The sequence below is a fragment of the Crotalus tigris genome, unplaced genomic scaffold (assembly GCF_016545835.1).
Source record: "Crotalus tigris isolate CLP2741 ecotype Arizona unplaced genomic scaffold, ASM1654583v1 scf7180000017622.5263843, whole genome shotgun sequence".
Classification (NCBI taxonomy): Eukaryota; Metazoa; Chordata; class Lepidosauria; order Squamata; family Viperidae; genus Crotalus; species Crotalus tigris.
The window spans coordinates 2971626-2995786 of NW_024096517.1; the positions used below are offsets into that span (position 1 = coordinate 2971626).

Here is a 24161-nt window from a genome sequence, read left to right on the forward strand (position 1 = left end):
CATAAACCAAGCCTGGCTAGATCAGACTGAAGATGTAATCGTTTCAAAGAGAACAGCTCATCCTTCTTTGGGGCTCCTTCGTAAAACCAGGATTAAGACAACGGCTGCTTCTGCTACCGAAGACCGTAGCCATCGGGATACATTTGTTCTCCATTCATCTACCCTGTCTCCTTTTAAAAACCATTTGCTTAATAAATTCTTTTCTGTCTTGGATCCTCCAGTTTTCCATTTCAACAGATAATCCAAGATTTGGGCATCAGACAAGAAAAGCAAGACTTCTTGCTGGGTCTTTTCTTCATATTCATGTAATTTTAGACATCCTTCTATCCCCTTTTTCCCTCCTCCACTTCCAGCACTATAAGCTTTCTTCGTTAAGTGGAAAATGCAAGAATGTGATTAGCTCCTTTCTAGGGATTTCCAATTTACAGTAGCCTTTGAAATGCAACGTTCAGGATCGTACGGTATCCGAGATTTCAAGGCCAGTTGAATTCCTGCTGCTTCTGCAAGACAGATTTGAACTTTATTTCTGTCACCCTTTCCTGCTGGCTAGGGAGCAGGCAGCAGTGACATTTAAAACCGGATGTAAGAAAATAGCTTACATCCAAAAGGCTTTTTAAAAAAAAACAAAAAAACAAGGACAGCACAGGAAAGGGAGCAGGAAGGAGAAGGAAAGAGCAGAACATGAAAAAATAAAATAAAAATGTAAAGGCACTTTAAGAAAAGAGCACCAATAATATTGCAAAAATTAAGATTCTCCAAAATAAAAAGGCCGTCCGGAAAACATCCCCTTCTTTAGAAGGGGCCCTTGCCCAAATTAGCTCCTGGGCTACGGGAGGTGGACAGTTTTGGGCCAGCTCTCCAGACTAGCCACCTCTTTTTCGGATTGGATTGTCCAAACAAGTTACGGCTTCGTCTTGATCATGGTAGCCCGAAGAGGAAGGGTTCCTTCTGCCCAGGATCCTGGGTACTTGCGCATTTTTTGCCAAAGGTTTATCTCCTCGTCTGTGGAATCCATCCAGTCCGCTGCCTGGCCGTTACTCATTCCTGCAGAGAGCGAAAGGAAGGGTAAAGAGGAGAAATCAGTAATGGTGGTACAAGAAAGAATGGAATAGGAGTAGGAGTAGGAGTAGGAGAAGGAGTGAAGAATGAAATAGGAATAGAAGTAGGAGTAGGAATAGGAATAGAAATAGGAATAGAAATAGGAGTAGGAGTAGGAATAGTAGGAGTAGGAATAGGAGTAGTAGGAGTAGGAATAGAAGTAGGAGTAGGAATAGAAATAGTAGGAGTAGGAATAGGAGTAAGAGAAGGAGTAGGAATAGGAGTAGGAATAGAAATAGTAGGAGTAAGAGTAGGAGAAGGAGAAGGAGTAGGAATAGGAGAAGGAATAGGAATAAACAGAATTGAAAGGACCTTGGAGGTCTTCTAGTCCATCCCCATGCTCAGGCAGGAAACCCTATACCATTTCATAGTAACATGGTTGTTAAGTGAATCTGGTTTCCTCATGGACTTTGCTTGTGAGGTGATCACAGAAGGGGATCACATGTCCCTGGGACACTGCAACCGTCATAAATACATGCCAGTTGCCAACAATGTGATCATGAGGATGCTGCAACCGTCAGGTGAAAAATTGTCACTTTTTTCACTGCCATTGTAAGTTTGAATGGACACTAAAACGAATGGTTGTAAATCAGGGACTATCTATACATGCATACACAAACACTCCTTTGGCCTGAAACGCACCTGATCCACTGCAGAGCATCAAGGAGGTCCAAGGTAGTGTAAGGATGAAGGTACTGATCTGGCCCCAGGGAGGCCAGAGTTCCAGTCCACTCTTAAGACTAGAAGAACTTCCCATCTCTCAGCCCAACTCACAACATTGTTATTTAGAGGAGGGGGGGGGGAGGGAAGGGAGAGGAGAACCTATCTACAAAGGGCAGGATACAAATCTAACCCCAAAATAAAGTCAATACACCTAAAGCCCACTGTAGGTCTGCCAGAGCTCTCAACGTCAGCCCGTTTTCTTTTGAAAGTGCCCCATTCAAGACGTCTGTAAGACTAGTAGAACCTCAACAGATCCTGTTGCTTTCTCACCGTTGCCAACTCCGAGCCGGACACCGCCCAAAAAATCATTGCTGGACAAAGGCTCCCGGTCCCACACTGTGAGTTCCAGACAGATGTGGGACAATTGTTCTGCAAAGATGTTATTGTAGACCAAAGTGTGATTGTAGTGAGGATTCAGACTTTTCTTCACCACCGGGGTCTTCTTCTTGGTGGTCCTGTTCTTCAGAGGGAGCAAATACCTGCAGACAGAAAGGAGTCCATGCTGATTTGTGAAAGAGACTCTTACAATTGGCCCATGCCAAAATTAGCTGACCCAGCACCATGGGGCAGAGCAGAATGCATCTCCCGGAGAAGTTCTGCTCCAGCTACAACACATTGCTAGTCCTTAAGATCCTGCAGAGAAACTTCTCAATGCTCAGAACAGGATATTTTTCACGACTTGTTCACCCAGCCTTTTACTAGCAAACTAAAAGCTGGCAAAGAAACTATCTGCATAATTGGTGTAAGGTCACAGTGCCAGGGTGTGTGTTTTTCTCAAAACAGGAATCAGGTTTCCATTTTCATTCAATATTCCAGAGTTTACACAGCCTGGAGTCAAGGACATTCATTCAAGATTTGAGAATGTGCAATGACCACTGTGACAGTTGCAGAACTTACATCTGGGGACCCATTGCTGGCTGTGGAATTCTGGGAGTTGAAGTCCACGTGCCTTAAAATTGTCAAGGTTGAGAAACACTGCACTATACCCAGGTCAATGTTCAAGGCAGCCGCTCCAATCTCTCTCTCCCTTTCTATTTAGCACTCATTTAAACACTTCTTCCATTGCTCACCCCTTCACAAAACTGTCCGAGGTCCCACCAGATTTGGCTGCAGTCAAGTTCTTGGCTTCTTTGATCCAGACTTGAAGTTCACCGCCTTCTTCCTTTTTGCCTAACAAAAAAGACCTTTGAGTGACAACTTCAAAACAAAACCATCCAAAATAAGTTTCCTTGAAACCCCGGTGATTATTTACACTCCCAACTAACCACACTATGAAATCTGAGACCCAAGAATTCAGTCTTCTACAACCAAATAGCTTCTCCATCTCCCGGGAAAAGAAAAAGGTTGTGTTTGGACATCTGGAGCTAATAAGAAACAAAGCCTCCAGGCACACAGAGTAGATGGCTTTTGTTTTTAATAATAATAATAAAGTTGGAAGGGACCTTGGAGGTCATCTAGTCCAACCCCCTGCTCAGGCAGGAAACCCTATACCATTTCAGACAAATGGCTGTCCAGTCTCTTCTTAAAAACTTCAGTGTTGGAGCATTCACCGCTTCTGGAGGCAGGTGGTTCCACTGGTTAACTGTTCTAACTGTCAGGAAGTTTCTCCTTAGTTCTAGGTTGCTTCTCTCCTTGATTAGCTTCCACCCGTTGCTTCTTGTCCTGCCTTCCGGTGCTTTAGAGAATAGCTTGACTCCCTCTTCTTTGGGGCAGCCCCTGAGATATTGGAACACGGCTATCATGTCCCCCCTCGTCCTTCTCTTCATTAAACTAGACATACCCAATTCCAGCAGCCGTTCCTTATATGTTTTAGCCTCCAGTCCCCTAATCATTTTTGTTGTTCTTCTCTGTGCTCTTTCTAGAGTCTCAACATCTTTTTTATATCGCGGTGACCAAACTGGATGCCATATTCCAAGTGTGGCCTTACCAAGGCCTTGTAAAGTGGTATTAACACTACACGTGATCTTGATTCTCTCCCTCTGTTAATGCAGCCCAGCCTTTCTTGGTTTCCTCCAAGAAAAAGCTGTTTAAACATTCCGAGGCCTCACCTTTTTTCCCATTTCCTGCACCAAGATGTTTAGCAGGTGGAATGAACTTCAAGGACACCACTATCTCGCCTCCATATTGAGAAGACGCAGCAGAGTCTCCAAGGTTCTAGAAGACACAAGGGCAATGCCACGGATTAATCATACCCAGAGCAATTCCTGAATGTGAGGTTATTGCACCCAATCTGGTACCGGCAGGATTTATTCCTGGAAAGAAAGCTACGTGTGAAATGGGGCGGGGGGGGGGAACTATTCAGAAGCACAGCTAAATGGGAGAGAACGTGGAGAGGGGCATTAAAAGGAATTGCAAAGGAGTTTAAAATGCCGAGTTTAAAAAAAAATGCAAGGAAGGAAATTATTCAGAGTATAAATATTGAATTTAGAAACTGAAGGAAGGAATTCTCCCAAATATATAACCCGGCACGTAATGAATTCTGGTTCTTCGGGGCCAACATCACCATTGACAGAAAGAAAACGTACGGAAAATGTCTAAGACAGAACAAGCCTCAATTCATAAAGCCTCAGAGTGGTTTTAAAAAGCTGAAATATGGAGAAGATCCACGCCTAAAGAAACTAAAGGTCTGTGGAAATAGAGCAGCCTAGCTTGGCACCAAAAGAAGGTAAAATGAGATGCCAGAAAAATATCAGAGTAGAGCTTCAACCAACTTGGTGTCTATTTTCAAACCACTAGTCCCATAATATATAGGCCACATGGGGCTAATGTTTCAGTGGGGTTCAGTGCTAAAACATAGCTGCAATCATGGCATATTAGCTAAGCCACATTCTAGTAGCTGTAAACTACCATTTACAAACAAGAACAGCCAAGTTAGTAGAGCAAAACACGCAACGCGCCAATAACTTAAATGCATGAGTCCAAGCTGCTTGTTGGACAGACGCCCACAGAAATAAACAAAGGTTATACTAAATGCTTCTTGGTAGCACCAGATGTATGAGACAGCATTACTTCCTTCCTGTTATTTGCTACTTTTCAAACAGATATAATCAGTTTTCCCATGTTTTTGCATTGTGTAGCTTACCTAGGTTATACAGTGTCTCCCTGGAGATTTTCATATAGCACAGGCAAAGAGGAAAAGAAGGGAAGGAAGACTATCTTTAAAACACACTAGAACAATTACACAGATTTTTAAGGAACCGAAATTTGTTTTAATTTTGAATCGTAGTCCAAAACCATTAAGCCTATCATCCTGTTTCTGCAGTGACAAAACTGGTTTGGCTGCAAAATGCTCATATCTAAATGATCAGAAAAACAAGTCTAAGCATTATTCAGACCGATCTTTCATGTATAATTGTTCAAACGATTGGACAGAAGTGGGCACTTTCGCATCAACTGCCATTTTGTGAGAGCACCAGGCATACCTTCTCAAAATCCCACATGTGCCCCAAAAGGCTGCTAAGGGCTATTAAGGTTGTTGTTGGTCAGTTTTTTACATCTAAAGAGAGCAAGCAACTTTGAAAGTCCATTGCCAAAATACTTTCCATGAACACCCAAGACCTACATTACTTTGACGGCAAAGGACAGGATAGGCTTGACTAACCTTTTCATGCAGGAGAAGACACTCTTCCAACTGGCTGTCAAAGTTCCAGGCGTCCATTGGGACATCCACCTCTCCCAAGAAGTGATTCCGTCCAAAGTGATCATGATGCCAAACAGAGAACTGCAAGATTCTGGTCAACAGAAGAGACTTCTGGATCTCATACTGTGAAAAGATGAGTCAAATGGATAGTCTTCACCACAGCATCTCAAAAACGCGAGCCTCTTTTGAAAAGCTGGACAAAATACTGACTTGGAATCAAGCTTGTCTTCATCAAAAGGCAAGTGACATTTTTGACCTCTAGATATTGTTGGATTACCAATCTTGGCATCCCAAGCCATTGGCTAGTCCAGGGGTGGGGAACCTTGACTCTTTTATGACTTGTGGACTTCAACTCCCAGAATTCCTGAGTCAGCATGGCTGGTTCAGGCATTCTGGGTATTAAAGTCCACAAGTCATAAAAGAACCAAGGTTGCCTACCCCTGGGCTACCCAAAGACGATGGGTTTTGATGTCCATGGGTTCTGCACTCAGTTTCACACATTATACTAAGACAGAATTTGTTCAAGAATGATTTGTTTGGCAACATGTTATCAGCTGGGATTGTACATCGTGCTAAGCAGTAAACAAGGCACAATGGTGATTTGTTAACCATCGATTCATGCAATTCGTTAAGTCAAAACCATACAAAACCACATTAGGACTAACATTTTGCATGATTCCAGTCCCAGATCTTCACCAATGAACCTAAATACTGCTACAGTCCCTATATCAGCATATACAGTACCTAAAAAGAAGAGTGGAAAAAAATCTTCCCCATCCTCTACAACTGAAAAGCAACAAGTTTGGCCCAATTCTATGCAGTCCACCCAGCTGGAGCAACCCAAAGCACGTGTTAGATTGTCCCCTAATAATACATTTTGATCTGGTTCCACCATGACTAACCGTGACTCTATATTTTCCCACAAACTGACAATCCTTCCATTTCCTAAGGCCCAAGACTTAGGAGTCCACCTGGCTCTTCATTAACTAGATGCAAAACTATAAGAGAGAAAAGTCTCTGGAAAGGAAAGGAAGGAGTCTAACGCTCACATACAAACACACACACGTACACACAAACCTTGAGCAATTCATTGTAAAGGGGATTGACGGTGTTACGTTTGATAGTGGTTTTTCGCTTGCCCTGACGAGACTTGTCTGGCAAAAGATATGTCTTCACGTATCTGCAAGAGACCAGGAGAACAAATTCACGCCCAATCTGACATCTCCCCAAAGTTTCTTATTTCTTATTTATTTGTTTAATTTATATGCTGCCATCTCATTGACTCTGGGTATAATAATAAAATAAAATAAAACAATGCGACAAAAGATTGAAACAGTAAAACAATAACTATAACACTGATATAAAATTAACAAAGACAGCAGGGGGATACAATGGAGTGGAGGTGGGATTGTGTCTTTAATCCAATAACCGCCCCCAGGATGACACATTGTCATTTGGGCCCCAGGCCAATTAGCAGAGCCAACTCTTAAGGCTCATTCTGCACCAACACTGTGGAACACACTGCCCTGGTTCACAGAAGCCATGCTTTGATGAACAAACCACAATCAGCTCCATTCACCTATCCTAGATAGACAGCGTGGATAGAAAGCATGGATCCCAAACTCAGCTGATTCTCACAATACAAGAAGCATCTACAATCCAAAGCAGCACATTGTCCAAACTTGGCTGAAGACTAGGCTTAAAAGCCAATTCTGAAGACACCAATTATAGATAGTCCTCAACTTACAACCGTTCATTTAGCGACCGTTCAAAGTTACAACAATGGCACTGAAAAAAGTGACTTTGGTCCGTTTTTCACCCTTAAAACCCTTGCCCCATCTCCATGGTCACCTGATCAAAATTCAGACGCTCGGCAACTGACTCGTTTTTATAACAGTGGCAGCGTCCAGGGTGTGTGTGTGTGTGTGTGTGTGTGTGTGTGTGTCACGTGTCCCCTTTTGCAACCTTCTAACGAGCAGAGTCAGTGGGGGAAGCCAGGTTGACTTTAACAACCACGCGACTCACAACAACTGCAGTGATCTGCTTAGCAGCTGCGATGAGAAAAGTCATAAAGTGGGGCAAAACTCACTTAACAAATGTTTTGCTTAGCAACAGAAACGGCGGGCTCGATTCTGGTGTAATCTGGGGACTACCTGCACCCCTGGCCTCATAGCTTCTTCGAAAGGTAAAGGGGGGCCCATCCCAGCCCCCCAGCCCCGTCGCTTGCAGCCCCTCGCCAGCTGGGCACTTACGGGTTGGAGCGCTTCCTGGCTGGGTCAGCATAGGCCAAGTGGCGGCACTCCTTCACGTGGATGAAAAGGGCCTGGGTTTTTTCCTCATAGCTCAACGAGAAGGCAATCTCCCCCGTGACGCTGATGTTCCCAAAGTCACCTGCCCCACTGTAAATGCTGACCATGCTTCCCAGGGTGCTCTAAGAAAAATCAGGAGAGAGAGAGAAAAAATTGAAGAAATAAAGGTTTATAACAGGGGTCTTCAAACTTGGCCCTTTTATGACTTGTGGACCTCAACTCCCAGAATTCCTCAGCCATGCTTTCTTTCTGAGAAAGCTCTGAAGCTATGGTGGTAGATCAGGAGTCCCCAATCTCGGCAGCTTGTGGACTTCAACGCTCAGAATTCCTCAGCCAGCAGGAGTTGAAATCCACAAATCATAAAAGGGCCAAGTTTGAAGACCCCTGTTCTAGGGTTTTGGAGTGAACATTGGGTGGGAGGACCTGTGTAAGCCAGCCTTCTCCAATTGGATGATCTCCAGATGTGCGTATTGTGCCCACCACTCTTGGTTTTCTTCGCCATTAAATTAGCTGATGGGCATTAAGTTGATGAACTCAGGAGAGCCGCCCTGCGTGTGCCTGGCTGAGGAATTCTGGGAGTTGAAGTCCACAAGTCATAAAAGGCCCAAGTTTGAAGACCCCTGGTTTGTAAGTTATCTGCTGGAAAACACTCCCTGCATCATTTTCATCCGCAGCCTCATGGATCAGCTGTCGGCCATTTTAAATCCACCATTTCTTGGTGCCAAAAAGCCATCTTCCAAAGCAGAAGCCAAACAGGCAATCTGGGCTCACCAAAAATAGCAGGATTGCACTTCACATCAACCCCCAACCAGTGGTCAGAGATTCAGATGGAATTGGAATCGAACATCTAGACCAAGGTTTCCCAACCTTGGCAACGTTAAGACTTCCACTCCCCAAAATTCCCCAGCCAATCATGCTGGTGATGATGGATCTTAAAGGTGCCAACGTTGGGAAACCCAGGTCTAGAGACTCATTAGTAGCCCATTCCTGTTCTACTTCAGCAATGTGTGTTTCTTCCACTGAACTAGGCAGGCAATCAGGATCACGAATTTGCTCTCCTCTCCATAAGTCCACAATGCAAGTTATTAGTAGAGAAACTCACCAAGGATGTTCCACTGTGCATGCTACTTCGGCCTGCCCTTCTCCGATGAATTTCAACTAAATTGTCTATATCTTCCTCCTCCTCCTCCTAGAAAAAGACACATATGCACATAGGTAGAAATAGCACTTAGACTTATACACCACTTTATAGTGCTTTTACAACCCTCTCTAAGCGCTTTAGAGTCAACATCGTGCCCCCAACAATCTGAGTCCTCATTTTACCGACCTCAGAAAGATGGAAGGCTGAGTTAACCTTGAGCCAGTAAGAATTGAACTGCCGAACTGCTGGCAATCAGCAGAAGTAGCCTGCAGTACTGCGCTCTAACCACTGCACCACCACGGCTCTTGCAGGTATCTCTGTAATAGCTGAAGGAACTCCCAACGTGCTGTGACTTTGCTCCCAACAACAAATCTTGAGGACCCAGCAAAGGTTCAAGGCTAACTTTCTTCACAAGATATTATGTTACTTGTGTTTCACACCAAACCATGGTTCACAAAGAACGAAGCAACAAAAAAATTCAGAGAAGAGCAACTAAGATGATCGAAGGCCTGGAGGCCAAATGTACGAAGAATGGCTGCGGGACTTGGGTTTGGCTAGTCTAAAGAAAAAAAGAAACAGGGGGGACATGATAGCAGTGTTCCAGTATCTGAGGGACTGCCACAAGGCAGAGGGGGCCAGGTTGTTCACCAGAGCACTAGAAAGGAGAGAAACAATGGTTGGAAACTGATCAAGGAGAGAAGCAACCTGGAATTAAGGAGAAACTTCCTGACAGTGAGGACAATTAACCAGTGGAACAACTTGCCTCCAGAAATTGTGGGCACTCCATTACTAGAGATTTTTAAGAAGAGACTAGACAATCACCTGTCTGAGATGGTATAGGTTCTCCTGCTTGAGCAGGGGGCTGGACTAGAAGACCTCCAAGGTCCCTTCCAGCTCTATTCTATTCTAGTTTTATTCTAAGGCTGGTTTCACAGATTTTGTTAGGTCTTGATATGTCTTGTTTAATTTTGTTATTCAGCTTCACCTACCATTAGGCACGGCTAGGTCATGATGCCTTATTTAATCCTCTGAATATTTTAAAAAAGCTAGCAGTTGAGTAAATGCAATCACTGCTGAGTTCTTTCGTGGCACTAAGCCATGGTTTGTTTTAATTATAAAATTGCTAGGTTCTAAAAGCAGACTTCCTTCAACTTGTTTCCTTTCAGAGGTGTGGACTTTAATTCCCTAACAAGAATTCCTTGACCAATGCGGTCCTTGTTAAGAATTCCAAAACTCAAAACCCACACAACTGGAAAAAACAAGCCCAATGATCATTTCCACACGTTCTGATTTCCCAGCACAAATGACTAGTTGCTCGAAGCCTGAAAAGCCACATGGAGGCTTCCTACAATGTGTGAACGTAGCCCAGGATGAAGGGCATGCCATTAATCACTATTTTGAAACTATCTTCTCCTTCAACGCTTACCGCTTCGACATTGAGGCCTGGGACTGACTTGCTTCTGTCTCCCAGAATTCCACTTTCATTGACAGGGTCCTCTGGACGGAGATCAATCACAGACTTCGTGTATTCTGTAGAAAATAAGCGAAGATGTCAGACAAACCGCTCGTTTTAACTTCATTGAGGTAGGAAGGACATACGCTAGGCCTCAAAGCCAGCTCTCTAAAAGCCCAACTCTTCAACCTACCCAACAGAATGTACAGCAGTCCTTTCTGTCTTACCTGACGGCCTCTGAATTCTCCTTGGATTTTTTTTGAACAAGACTTCATTTTCATCTGCTGAAACTGCACTCTGAGTCCCGCAAAAGGCTTCCTGGGGGGGGGGAGGCAAATAACCAGGAAGATTTGCTGAGTTCAAAGGACTGAGGAGCCTATCACTGTCACCTATATACAAGAATCTGATCGGCTGACGGTCAAAGCTAAAGTGGAGCTAGTTAGGGGGTCAAAGGAATTCATGGGGGGGAGGCTGGACTGAGGTCTCTTGTGAGAACCCAATGATTCCAATCTGATGACATGTTTAACCCTGCCTTCCAGCTCAAGCTGCTCGTCTCCTACAACTTGATGTGGTAGGAGAAGAAGCTGGGTCATTATCATCGTATATTGCAAGCTGAAATGCAAAGCAAATCTATTGCCCAGAGACACATTCAACTTTTAACAAGTGCAGTTGCAGTCTATTGAGTCCCAGCTAGTGCCTAGTTGCTCTTATTCTACTCAAAAACATGTGCCAAGCAGCATATTCCAATTCAAGAGGATTTTGACTTTACCAAAACACATTCTCTCTCTCTCTCTTCTTCCCTCTTTTCCTCCCTCCCTCCCTCTCTCTTCCTCTCTCTCTTCCTCCCTCTCCTTCTCCCTTTCTTTCTCTTTTTCTCTCTCTCTCTCTCTCTCTCTCTCTCCCCATCCCCGAAGACCACCAGAATTGCTCTTCAGGCATCAGTAAACATACGCTATCTGAATCAGAGTGGGGGGTCTCTTTAAAGCCAACAGGAAGGGTTAGGCTGGAAACCTTGAACCCCGGTGGGCTGAGAGTGTTCATCTTCTCTTGGCGAGGACTGCAAAAACAACAAGAAGAAAAAAGAACACAGGATGAAATCTCTTAGATCCAACCAAGAAGTCCATCTGACTCAGCTTCCTAGTGCCCAAGGGTGACCAGATGTTTCCAGCAGAACATCAGGTTATTGCCTTCATTCTATCTTGGACATGAAGGATCTACTTTTGGTTTCTTGCCATGATTTGTCTCCTGTTTCCCCAACATATGACCCCAAGACATTCATTAGAAATGAAACCAGACATGGAGATGCAGAATGAAAAAGGTAATAACACAATAGGGAAGCAACAGAACTTTAAAAAGTAACTCTTTGAGGACAATACAGAGAAGGAAATCACTAGATCTTCCTTTTCAGCTAATAAAGTTGACAGAGAGGTCTAACTCGCTTAGATTTGCGTAATTAAAAAAGCATCATGTAGTTGAGCATGATGACTATTGCAGAACACACTAATCAATGTTTTATTTGTGGTGGACTAAATTATGCAGAGAGAAGTAAATTCACCCATTGTATTCAATATTAAATCATGGCTTCCAAACTCATTGGATGGGATCAAATAATATTTTAAGTCTTCAGACATGATTTACAAGGTCCAAGATGCTAAGCCACAAGCACATCATACAATGGTTTAATGCACTGTGTGAATTCAGCTATAGTACAGTTACCTTCACAGAAAGCTGTATTCATTTAGTCAATAAAGTACAAAGTCATGGGTTTACACCAAAGGTCTTCAAACTTGGCCTTTTTAATGACTTGTGGACTTCAACTCCCAGAATTCCTCAGCCAGGCACGCTGGCTGAGGAATTCTGGGAGTTGAAGTCCACAAGTCATAAATGGGGCCAAGTTTGAAGACCCCTGGTTTACACAATATCTTAAACAACAAACTGAGATTGCAAACCACATTGGCTGGAATCAGATTGCTAAGCCACCAGCCATCACATTACAGTACTTTATCTTAGTGGGTTGGTATGAACAGAGTCAACTTATGTCAGGGACAATTATGAGTCTAATGACTTTCTGTCCGCCCCACGCCCTTGCTAATCAAATCTTTCTCGTACCCCTCGCTCTTCCTCAAAAGATGTAACTGACCAGATCCCCGACCTAGACCTAGAGCTGACCTAGATCGAGCAGAAGTGGGATCAGAGGCTGGGCGCGAGCCATCCAAGCTTATATTCTCAGTAGATTCTGTGTCGCTTTTTGGATCCCGTGGCTCAGAGGAATCGGACATCAAGCTGGAAGAAAACAACCTAATTAGATCAGGAGCGGAAAGAATCCAGGTCAACCAAGTTTACAAACTCTGCAACTTTATCAGTCAGGGAGCAGAGAACCCATGCTGTCAAGCTATCATTCCCATATGTCTCCCTATTAGCTGGGGTGTCTGGAAGCTGTCGTTTAACCACATCTGGACAGAACTAGGTTGGAAATAGTTGTAAACTCCTTGATTTTGTTCCAACATCACCAGTTTGATTAAGCACAAGAGTGCCATCTCTTTGTGATCTTTACCATTAGCCCTAGGGAGTTGGACTAGAAGACCTCCAAGGCCCCTCCCAAGTCTATTATCCTGGAGAATTATTTCTATGGCATGATATTCCAGTTACCACCCATTACATGATCCATTCCTTTTCTACTCATTAAGCAGAGTGAGTCGATAGACTAGGCTGAATTTCCAGACTTTTGTTATGGCTCCCCAATTCCATCCATTATATCAGGGGTCTTCAAACTTGGCCCTTTATGACTTGTGGACTTCAACTCCCAGAATTCCTCAGCCAGCGTGCCTGACTCAGGAGTTCTGGGAGTTGAAGTCCACAAGTCATAAAAGGGCCAAGTTTGAAGAGCCCTGCATTACACTCATTAAATCTTCCTTGACAATGAGAGATGTGGGTTTTCTGGGAAATTGTGAATCAGAAAAGCTTGATTCGAATTCTGGTCCTGAAGATACTTCCTGGGGCCACTGCCCAGCTCTCCATGAATAGCCAGCAGATGGGCTGGCAGTGGCACAGTCTGTTTATTTCATGCATTTTGAGCAAGGGTGAAAGAAACAATGGATCTCACCGCGGCCCCGATACACAGAAGACAAATCACCTGGGCTCCTTGCGTTGCTGCTGAGGACTTTTCGGGGCCGCTTCGGAGTCACTTTTGGGATCCTTGTGTTGAGCTTTCTGAAGAAGCACTTGGCTTGTCGTCTCTCTTTTGCTAGCTAAATGACCAGAGGAAAAGAGTTGTCAACATGTAGCACAGACACCACTCAGCGTTAAGTCCTTATTTAAATATGGGGTGGTGTCAGGTCCGCGGTCATAATCACTCCAGCCTGCTTCGCTTCGCCGGCGTCCTGCCATAAACACAGGGGGGGATGTAGGGAGTAGGGTTGACAGGAGGGTAGGAACGATAGGTATCAATCTGGAACAGACTGGGAGGATCCAAGGAGACAATCTTAGAATGGAATGTGAAGGTCCATCAAAGAGATGCAAAACCTTAAGAATAGAATAGAGCTGGAAGGGACCTTGGAAGTAGTCCAGCCCCCTGCTTAAACAGGAGAACCTACACCATTATTTATTATTCGCACAGTCAGCCAGATGTTCAGACTGGATTTGGCATTTTTGTCTACCTATCGAGTCCTTACCCAGGACCTGGGATAGGCAGATATGGATGTTTGATGGTATTACAGATCTCGTCGCAGGATGAAAGCTATTCCTAGGAAGGCTGCCTTTTGCAATTGACTAATGGTGAATTTGTCAATGCCAATGGTGTTCAAGTGGTGCTCCAGTTGTTTGGGAATTGCACCCAAGGCGCCTATTACTATTGGTACTACCCTTTCTTGCCTTTGACACAGTCTTTCTATTTCTATTTGTAGGTCTTTGTATTTTGTTATCTTCTCCAGTTCTTTCTCGTCTATTCTGCCATCTCCAGGCACTGCCACGTCCACTATCCAGACTTTTTTGTCTTTCTTATTGACAATTGTTAAATCCGGGATGTTATGTTGCAGGTGCTTGTCTGTTTGAATTCTAAAGTCCCAGAGTAGGTTAACTTTATCATTTTCTATGACTTTCTCTATTTTATGATCCCACCAGTTCTTGCTTACAGGCAAATGATATTTCTTGCAGATCTTCCAATGCACCATTGTTGTTACTTTGTCATGGGGCTGCTTGTAGTCAGTCTGTGCGATCTTCTTGCAGCAGCTTACCAGGTGGTCCACTGTTTCTTCAGCTTCTTTGCATAGGCGGCACTTACTGTCTATTGCTGTCTTCTCAATTTTGACTTTGTGTTATTATTATTATTATTATTATTATTATTATTATTATTATTAATAATAATAATATGAAGACCAGATTGCATCCAGATGGAAACCGGTTGACAACATCCTGATCTCTATTTAGAAAATAGCTCAGGGCATCGAAGGAATTGGTGGGAAGAAATTCAACTTGGAAACTACTGGATGTTGGTTCTAATCAAGAACCAGGGACAGAAATTGCCTTCAGATAAAGAAACCTCACCCTGTGGTTTGCGCCGAAGAGACATTCGGATGATGTCACTGCCCAGTCGAGGAGCAAAGCGATGCATTCTCTGGTCATAGAACCAGTCTCCCGTGGCTTTCTTCAGGTCCCTGCAGAGGGGAAAGTGGGGAAGAGGACAGCCATCACTTCTGAGGACATGAATCTCCACCCCATCCCAAAGTCCATGTGGTTAATTCAAGTATGAATGTGCATTAGGTGAAATAGAACAGAGCAGAACACAACAGAACAGAATAGAATTACAGAATAGAATAGAATAGAATAGAATAGAATGGAATGGAATAGAATGGAATGGAATGGAATGGAATAGAATAGAATTACAGAATAGAATTACAGAATAGAATAGAATTCCAGAATAGAATAGAATAGAATAGAATTACAGAATAGAATAGAATTACAGAATAGAATTACATAATAGAATAGGATTACAGAATAAAATAGAATTACAGAATGGAATGGAATGGAATAGCATAGCATAGCATAGCATAGCATAGCATAGAATAGAACAGAGCTGGAAGGGACCTTGGAGGTCTTCTAGTCCAGCTCCCTGCTCAAGCAGGAGAACCTACACCATCTCAGACAGGGGATTGGGCAGGCTGGCTGGGGAATTCTGGGAGTTGAAGTCCACAAGTCTTAACCTTGCCATGGGTGGATGATCCCAGTCATGTACGGAATCCCAGAATATATACAACCCCAGTTGCAACGTGCAAAGCAAGGGAGCAGACTTACGCCTCCTTGGCGCAGACTTTGCAGCGCCAGCGGCTATCGGCGCTGTAGGCGCGGCAGTCACGACAAACCAGGTGATTGCAACCCCGGCAGGTGTTGGCTTTGGGGCTGACCCGGCCCAAGCTCTGCTGGCAACGAGCGCAGGTTCGCTCGCTGTACCGCTGGCTGCCCCTCTTGGCCCCTTTCCTTCGGATCTCCAGCAGCTCATTCTTCAGACGCCTGTTGGGGGGGGGGAGGGCAGAAAGGGTTGACTTCATAGGGAGATCAGGCGTGGTTCTTTATACAGCTCATCTGATTTATTCCCGAGACCCAGATGTTGGTCAGTTCAGCTTGGAATAGAAGGAACAGCCTCAAAGCGTTGCATGTTGGCTTGGAAAAAGAGGACAATAAGGGCTTGGACTAGACCAGGGCTTTTCAACCTTTTCACCCATTGTACCACTTTTAGGGATATGGCAACATCCGAGTACCACCAGTCGCCTAGCAAGAGATCAAAAACTTGATGACCAAAAAAAAAAAGAAAAAAAGGAAAAAAGTGATAAAGTACAGGTAGTCCTCGACTTACAACAGTTCGCTTAGTGACTGTTCAAAGTTACAATGGCCCTGAAAAAAGCGCCCCCCAAGCCACAGCCGAGCAAGACACCTGCCTGCCCGCCCAGCAGCGCTCTTCCTCCTGTCTGAGGTTTTCATTGTTGTGAGCATTTCTGTTGAGGAGTGGCAGCGGGGGTGGGGTGGGGTTTGGTTTTATTCCCCTCGTCTGCTGGGTGGTTGCAGCAGGTTTTGGTCACTTCACATGACCCTGGGACACTGTGATCATCATAAATATGAATCAGTTGCCAAGCATCTGAATGTAAATCACAAGACCCTGGAGAGGCTGCAACATTCCAGCTGATCGACGCTTCTTCTGGGCTCAGAAGCGCCAGGATCAGTGCTGCTTTCCAGCTGATTGGTGCTTCTTCAGGGCTCAGCAGAAGCACCAGGATCAGCGCCGAGCTCCAGCTGCAGCCTGGCGCTGATCCTGGCACTTCCGCTGAGCCCTGACAGCCCTGCAGCTCCAGCCATCTCTCGGTCAAGCTTGTGCGGTGCTGCCACCGGTTCAGCTTATTCCCTTCCCCCACTAACACTTTTCTAGGATGGTCGCGTACCACCTGCCAGGTGCCAATGTACCACAGGTGGTACCCGTACTACTGGTTGAAAAGCCCTGGATTATACCACTTGGCTTATCAAAGACTCAAGCTGTTCTGAAGAACGAAAGCAGGGTAGATCTTCCACAGGAGTGGTTCCTGCCCTCACGGACCATCTGCTTCCCACTCAGTGTCCTAAACTGAGAATGGCAACGCACTCAGGGGTCCCTCTCCCTACCTTATCAGCCTCAAAGCTTTGGGCAATGATCCCATGTTGGCCAACTGCTCACCTAATTCTTCTCTCTTCCACTTTCCGCAGTTCCTCATCTCGCTGGAGAACCCGGATGATGAATTCCCGCTCCGCCTCTGAGAGAAAAGACAGGTCTACCGCCTCCATCACCCCTGGAAACTCACTTCTTTCTTTCACCTTTCACCTCCCAAACCTAGATAATATATAAATTTAAAAACATATGAATAAAAGCACCAGCTAAAAATCAGTTAACAGTCCTTGTTATAAATCACTGCATTGCAAAACATTCCTGGTCTATCAGCCTTCCCGGGTAGAACAAATAGGAGACATGACTAGATGAGCTAATTCTACTTTATTAACATAATCTTGCAAGTCTGAAAATACAAGTCTTCCATCATCTTCTTTACAGCCTGGGAACCTTCCAAGCCTCTTTCTCTGCCTATTATGCAGCTCATCTAACCATTTACGCCTTCCCTAAGGTCATTCCCACATGCCATTACAGGTTGTCCTCAATATACAACAGGGTCAAGAATGAAACTTTGACAGCTACGTGCCTCTTCGTTTCAACTTGCCATTAGAGTGGGGGTGGGTGGGTGTCGGTTTAGAATGGGTGAGATGGAGAAACGAAACCTCTATGATTCTATTGAAGAGCCTGAGAGCCTGAAACTTTTCCAAGGACACCACAGCAGGTGTGGAGAGGAAGCAGACAGTTCCCATAACAAAAGTGAAATTGTTTACATGGACCACGTGAGAGATTGGGGGATTGACAGGAGAAATGATTGTTCCTGCTGGCTCAGGAATTCTGGGCGTTGAAGTCCACGAGTCATACGAGAGCCAAGGTTGCCTACCCTTGCTCTAATGGGGCATTTTGAGGGATTTATGGCTGTCCACCACCTAGTTCAAATAAACCTCATCTTCCTTTTTTAACCGCACCCGTCTTTTCTTCCTCCAAAGCCCCTTTTCAGTTACATCACCAACGTAACCGAGTTTGCTATGAGCCAATAGGATCAAAGTGTGGGAACAAGCAAGAGAAACCTCCTTCCAAGAAGATTCAAATATAGCACAGGTTATATTATTTACTGGGGGAAAAAATAGAAGTCCGAGGGACATGGACGATGAAGTCTTAAAACAAGAGAATCCTGTTCTGCCAGATAACAGCTGGAGTATAAATAGCTATTTTGAAGAAGAAGAAAAAAACCCTGGGAGCCTGCAAATTCGAAAATAGTAAAATATCCGTGCCCTTGATTGTCATTTACAGTACATGACATTTGATAAAAGGGCACGGGAGAGATTAGAACATTAGCAAATTAAGTATAATAACGATCCATGCCGTAATGTAGAGGAGGGACCAAGTCAAAATTCAGTAATTTCCAGCCCTACGGAGTTGAGTCCATAATTCCTGGAGCCAAAAAACAAACAAGCCACTTCAGTGAAGACTCCAAGTTCAGCCCCTGCATTCAGTCAACCACAGTGTGTGGGGCTCCCCATATAATGTGTGAGCCAGCTATGGCTGACTAGAAATGAATCTCTTCCAGGCCTCTCGTTCCAAGCAGACTTTGTGATCCTGATAAAGGAGAAGATCAGTAGCTCGGCATTGAAATGAAAGATCTTTGGTGCTCTCAGAGCTTGGCTGTTTTCTTGCAGATGTTTTACACGACTCAACTAGGTAACACCATCTGTGCTAGAAGGGAGCAGGGTTTGTTGAGTGAAGGGGGGCATGAGGAGGAGAAGGGGGAGGGGGGAGGACAACAACTGTGGTGTCCTTGGTACTCTCTGAGCTTGCAGACATTTCATTACCCAACTAGGTAACATCATCAGTGCTAGAAGGGAGTGTGGTTTGGGAGGAGGAGGGGAGAGGAGGAGGACTGTGGGATCCTTGGTGCTCTCTGAGCTTGATTGTTTTCTGGCAGATGTTTCATTATCCAAACTAGGTAACTTCATCAATGCTAGAAAGAACTGAGGTTGAGGAGGAGGAGGAGGAAGAGGAAGAAGAGGAGGAGGAGAGGAGGAGGAGGAGGAGGACGACGACATTGGGGTCCTTGGTGCTCTCTGAGTTTGGTGGTTTTCTTGCAGATGTTTCATTAGCCAAACTAGGTAACATCATCAGTGCTAGAAGGGCTTACTCAACTCAACTCAACCAACCTTGTGTTTTCTGGCAATCAAAGACCAAGATGATGCCCCAAGTAAAAAAAAGAAATCCAGTTTATCCTCATCCTTCTTTTTTTGTCTTCACCCCAGCATTCCATTTCAACTGTCAAGCCATCTGACTTTCACAAGCCAGCTTCCGGGCAGAATGCCTAAGAGACTGACAATCAGAAGGAACATTATGGGCTGTACCGTAATGGCTGGCAGAGAAGCCAAATGCCCAGACCTGTTGGAGCAGTTTCCAAAGAGATAACAAGCAGTCCAAAGAGGAACCAGGGACCCTGAGGAACCAGGGACCCTGCTCAGCTTATATATATATATATATTTATATTTGCTCCTAGCTGAGTCAAAGTTTCTCAGCCTTCTCCAATTGCACATTCACAAAATTGTGTGTAAGACCACTGCTGGGTGGAGGGGGGAAGGGCTGAAAATTTTGCATTTGGATGCCTTGCAAAAAAATTGAAGCTCCTGAACTAGAATCAGGCTTCAAATGAACTTTGCAAACAAGGGACGTGCAAGCCAGCTAACCCTGTTCCCCTATGAAGCATTTGCTTTTAGGCGTGCAAAACTACATCAGGGTGTCTATTCTGAGCACTGTTGACATTTTACTTCCCCCCCCCCCAAAAAATGAAGATTGTTGGAAAACAGTCTTCTTTTTTCCCCTATTGTGGTTTGTTCTGTAGGGATATGTGTAAAACCACTATGACAAATAGCCACTGATAGCCTTTTTGACCTTAAAATGGTCAAAATTAGCAGTCACCACCCCCCATTTCCACCAGTAGCACATAACCCTTTCTGTTAAGGAAGTTGAGACACACCAACAATGTCAAGTCCTGTCGACAATGAACGCCACCAGTTTAACCTGGATAAGACCAAAGTCATTGCCCACGCCAAAACTCGTATTTGAGGCCTGGCACTCTAATAAATGGATCCATTAATAAACACATCGACTTAAAGCCAGAGTATTAATCCAGGGGTTTTCAAACTTGGTCCTTTTATGACCTGTGGACTTCAACTCCCAGAATTCCTCAGCCACGCACTGCCTGGCTGAGGAATTCTGGGAGTTGAAGTCCACAAGTCATAAAAGGGCCAAGTTTGAAGACCTCCCCCCCGATATAGACAGAAGGAAAAAGAAACAAGACACTTTACCCTAAACCCCACTGAAGATGTTACCTAGTATGGTAACGAAACGTCCAGGAGCTAAACAGAAAAGCTTGGAGAACAAATCTCTGCCAGAAACTTTCCTGCTAAGTCAGCGCTAAAAGGCCAGTTTAACTTCTCCATTGGTAACAATGTGCGCTGACATCAACAAGTTTCCCAATGGGATTCATATCACAACAGCAGCAGGATTAAGGCAGGAAAGCAACATGACAGTCCTCAAACACAAGTGACACCTCTTCACACTGTTCTCTGTAACAGGAACACTCTGAGATATACAAGACACAAGAGTTACAGTACTGTACGCTGGACAATTAAACCACGCGTAATGAGACTGGGAAATGAAAACTGAAATAACCACACTAAAATTGGGATTGTTTTAAAAGCACCATCTCAGTTTTTGCAACAAACCGTCAGCCATGGTGCATTTTTCCTATCCGCAAAACATTTGTACCCATCTTCGCCCATAAAAAACATCCTCGCCCCTAGTCGTAATTCAGCCTCAAATTTGAACCGAATAGAAAAAAAGAGACCACAAAACATATCCAACCGTTCAAGAAGCTATTCTGAATTTGGTTTCAGCTTCCTCTCCATCTCTGGCCCAGTGTTTATCTTTGACATACACACCCTTCCCATGTCAGCTGTCACAGGCTTTCCGAAGAAAGGAGGAAGAACAGTTCACAAAATGCTCCATTCTGGCTTCCCCGGAGAAAGACAAACAGCGCTTGAGGACAAGGTCTCCACCTCTCTCTTTTCCACTCTCTAAAAGGGCCAGCACACAAAGGCAACAAATACACACACACAGCTCCAGGGAACAAGACAGTACTGAAAGCTGGAACTAGCTACTTCGATAAGAGATAAGATAACCTTTATTGTCATTTTTTTTTTTTTTACTGTGGGCACAACGGCACACGCCAAAAATGAAATTTAGTTGCCCGCTCTCAAAGTGAAAAAAAACATACATGACACACACCTAAACATACTAGTATAGACCCACACCCCTACATGTACATAATAAATAAATATTAAATACTGTCCATCTTGAATATGTAATGGAAGGAGGAAGCTTGAGAGTTCACAAGGTTAATGCTGCATGGCAGTGAAGGCGAACCTTTTAGACACCGAGTGCCCCAAAACTGCCCCCCCTACCCACCTGCAGGGCCACCCGCCACCTCCACAGCCCACCGCAGTTCGCCCAGGCAGCCCAGCATCATGGCAGCCACGTCTTCCACCCGTGCCCCGCAGCATCATCTGTTTGCAACAGGGTGCAAGGGCGGAGTCTTGTCCCCACTGCCCGGCTGCCATGTCCTGGCTGCGCTGCTCCAGGTGGCCATGCCTGGGGGCGACTCTCCTCCAGGGGGGCTGGTGGTGTGGAGGAGGCTGTGGGGAGAGGCGGGGCTGGGGCGATGGCATGTGTGCCCACAGAGAGCGCTCCGAGTGCCACCTCTGGCACTCGGGCCATAGGTTCGCCACCACTGCTGTATGGAATGAAACTATGGCTGAACCTGGATGTTCTGCTATGGATACCACGAAGCCCTCTCCTTTCAAAAGGTAGCAAGGAAAACAGATTGTGAAGAGGATGTGTAGTGTCCCAGATAATCTTACACGGACCCTGCTCAAGCAACGCCTCTGTGCTATGTCCTGGTTGGGAGGGAGGGAACTGCCAATGATCTTTTCGGCCATTCTCACCACTCTCTGCACCACCTTCCTACTTTATTAGTTTACTACTTTGGGCTACTGAATTGAGCCCCCAAAAGCATAAACGGGGCACCTCCATGGAACTCTGTGACTCCCAACATTATCAAACAAGAACAATGTTAATCAAGCAAATTTGCTAGCATCCAATGCAGGTCACTCCCCATCAGTTCTTGAGAAGTTAACACAAGGGAGAAAAGACACCACACCAAATAGCTTTCTCAACAGCATAATCACCCCAAATGCTAAGTTTTGTGTGTGGGGAGGGGGTTAACTTTGGTTAAGTGAACAAACCAGAATTGCTTGGCCTCACCCATCATAACAAACATTATCCTCAAGCCACTGTTTGCATACAATAGCTGGGAGCTGACACACTGGCTTAAGCTGCATACAAGCAAACCAATACATAGTTAACAAAATTGTTCTGGCGCTCAAGCTTACTGGATTTAAGGTGCCGTCCTAGAAACCAGGAGATTGGAAGTTCTAGTCCTGCCTTAGCATGAAAACCGGCTGGGTGACTTTGGGCCAGTCCCTCTCTCCCAGCCCAGCCCACCTCAAAGGTTTGTTGTTGTGTGGAAGATAGGAGGAAGGAATATTGTGTGTGCTCACAACCTTGAGTTATTTATCAAACTAAAAAAAGGCGGGAGAAAAATCAATACAGCAGCCTCAGTTTAGTCTTGCAGAAAGGTTAAGCTGCAGCTCCTGAGCATGCACAAAGTCCCCTCAATTCAGAAGGAGCCTAAATACCTGCTTGAGGTTGTTGGATACAATTTCTTTCCCCTCCCCCTAAAGCACACATTTCCAAAGGTACAGCTGACCTGACATTGTTTTTCCCAGACATGCTCCATGCACCTCGTACATCATACCCTTCCATAAATTGCACTAAGCCCTTACACATTCCAGCTGGCATGGCAAGTCCTGCAAATGTGGCCATTATGCTTCACTAACCATGATTGGTGGCTCAAGGGATCTCAGTCACAAACTCCAAAGTAGCGTCAGAGACAGGGCTGAATTTCCACCTACTGTAGAGACACGCGTATAGTTCATGGTACAATTTGTTATCAGACCATACAGCATTTATAGTCCAGTTTCAGCATCCAATCCTTGTCTAAATGGAGGCCTGGTATTCCAATCCAGGAACCAGGATACAACTAAGAATACTTAAAAGAGGGGGGGGGAATGAGAGGGGAGAAGAATGTTATTAAAAAACACACAAATGCTGAAACCTGTTTCCTGCAATGACTTTCACTGAAGGAGATACTCAACTTCTTGGGAAGTTGGCGAATAACCCCCTACGCGACCTGTACCTCTGAGCTTACACAGAGTGCCAACCACCCACCATCACCCACCACCCCCAACATCCTGCTAAGCCCGAGTTCGCTCAATTGACCACCCCGGGCCGGAATGCACCCAGCAAAACTTGCTGCAAAGCCGGACTGGAGCTCCTTCGAGCCCATTTCGGAGCCGGTCCAGAAGCGGAAGGAAAAGGCTCCCGACCCCGCTCGGTGGCTGCGGGGGCTTCCTTTCCGAAGACACCCCCTCCCCTTCTGCACAGGCTCCGGACAAACCGAGATCCGGGACGTGGGAACAAACGTCAACACGCGTTCAAGAGGAGGAAGTGGGAGAAGCCGCTCCCGAACGGGCGCCCACCTGGGAAAGCCCGGAGCTCCGACTCCCCGAAGTCGGGGAGAGAAGGGTCCCTGCAACCCGCCGCCTCCCCGCTAGGCTCTCCTCCGCGCGAGCCCAGGACAGCTGGAGCAGCCCCGGAACACGCCTTAACCCGAGGCGGAGCCCCCGGCTTAAAGGCGCCGCGCTCCTCCCGGGAAAGGCGGCGGCGCCGGCTGCCTGGGGCGCGTCACGGTCCCCGTTACGCGGGGACTTTCTTTGAGATGCCTGCGTTGTTCTTCTTTTCTCTTCTTGTTCTTTCCCTTCCCCTCCTCGCTGCTTCTTCTTCTTCTTCTTCTTCATAATAATAATGTTGGAAGAGACTTGGAGGTCATCTAATCCCAACCCCTGCTCAGGCAGGAGACCCTATACCATTTCGGACAAATGGCTGTCCAGTTTCTTCTTAAAAACCTCCAGTGATGGAGCACCCACAACTTCTGGAGGCAGGTTGTTCCACTGGTTAATTGTTCTGTCAGG

General features: G+C 45.3%; 1 protein-coding gene across 3 annotated transcripts; it reads right to left on the reverse strand.

Annotated features, from left to right (window-relative positions):
• Positions 1–483: 483 nt before the first annotated feature.
• Positions 484–23824, reverse strand: SYTL4 (synaptotagmin like 4). 3 transcript variants are annotated; one of them, XM_039330264.1, is made up of 18 exons: positions 23670–23817; positions 22968–23041; positions 17062–17214; positions 15654–15869; positions 14907–15016; positions 13498–13612; positions 12534–12647; positions 11316–11421; positions 10592–10682; positions 10338–10441; positions 8873–8959; positions 7714–7892; positions 6539–6641; positions 5423–5584; positions 3870–3975; positions 2892–2991; positions 2092–2300; positions 484–1044 (listed from the first exon to the last, which is right to left on the reverse strand). In XM_039330264.1, exons 3-18 carry the CDS (start codon positions 17166–17168, stop codon positions 902–904), a joined length of 2052 nt encoding a protein of 683 aa, XP_039186198.1. In that variant the 5' UTR covers positions 17169–17214; positions 22968–23041; positions 23670–23817; the 3' UTR covers positions 484–901. The 3 variants fall into 3 exon arrangements, with proteins under 3 accessions (XP_039186198.1, XP_039186178.1, XP_039186188.1); XM_039330244.1 differs by having other exon boundaries at positions 22968–23179; XM_039330254.1 differs by lacking the exon at positions 22968–23041 and having other exon boundaries at positions 23670–23824.
• Between the last annotated feature and the right edge of the window lie 337 nt (positions 23825–24161).

Excerpts from the sequence above, each read along its gene's own strand:
- SYTL4 (XM_039330254.1), bottom strand. The coding sequence starts at position 17,168 with ATGGAGGCGGTAGACCTGTCTTTTCTCTCAGAGGCGGAGCGGGAATTC. Across the intron at positions 8,960-10,337 it reads CAGGCCTCAATGTCGAAGCG|GAGGAGGAGGAGGAAGATAT; the intron begins GTAAGCGTTGAA and ends GTCTTTTTCTAG. Across the intron at positions 5,585-6,538 it reads TTTACAATGAATTGCTCAAG|TATGAGATCCAGAAGTCTCT; the intron begins GTTTGTGTGTAC and ends ATCTTTTCACAG.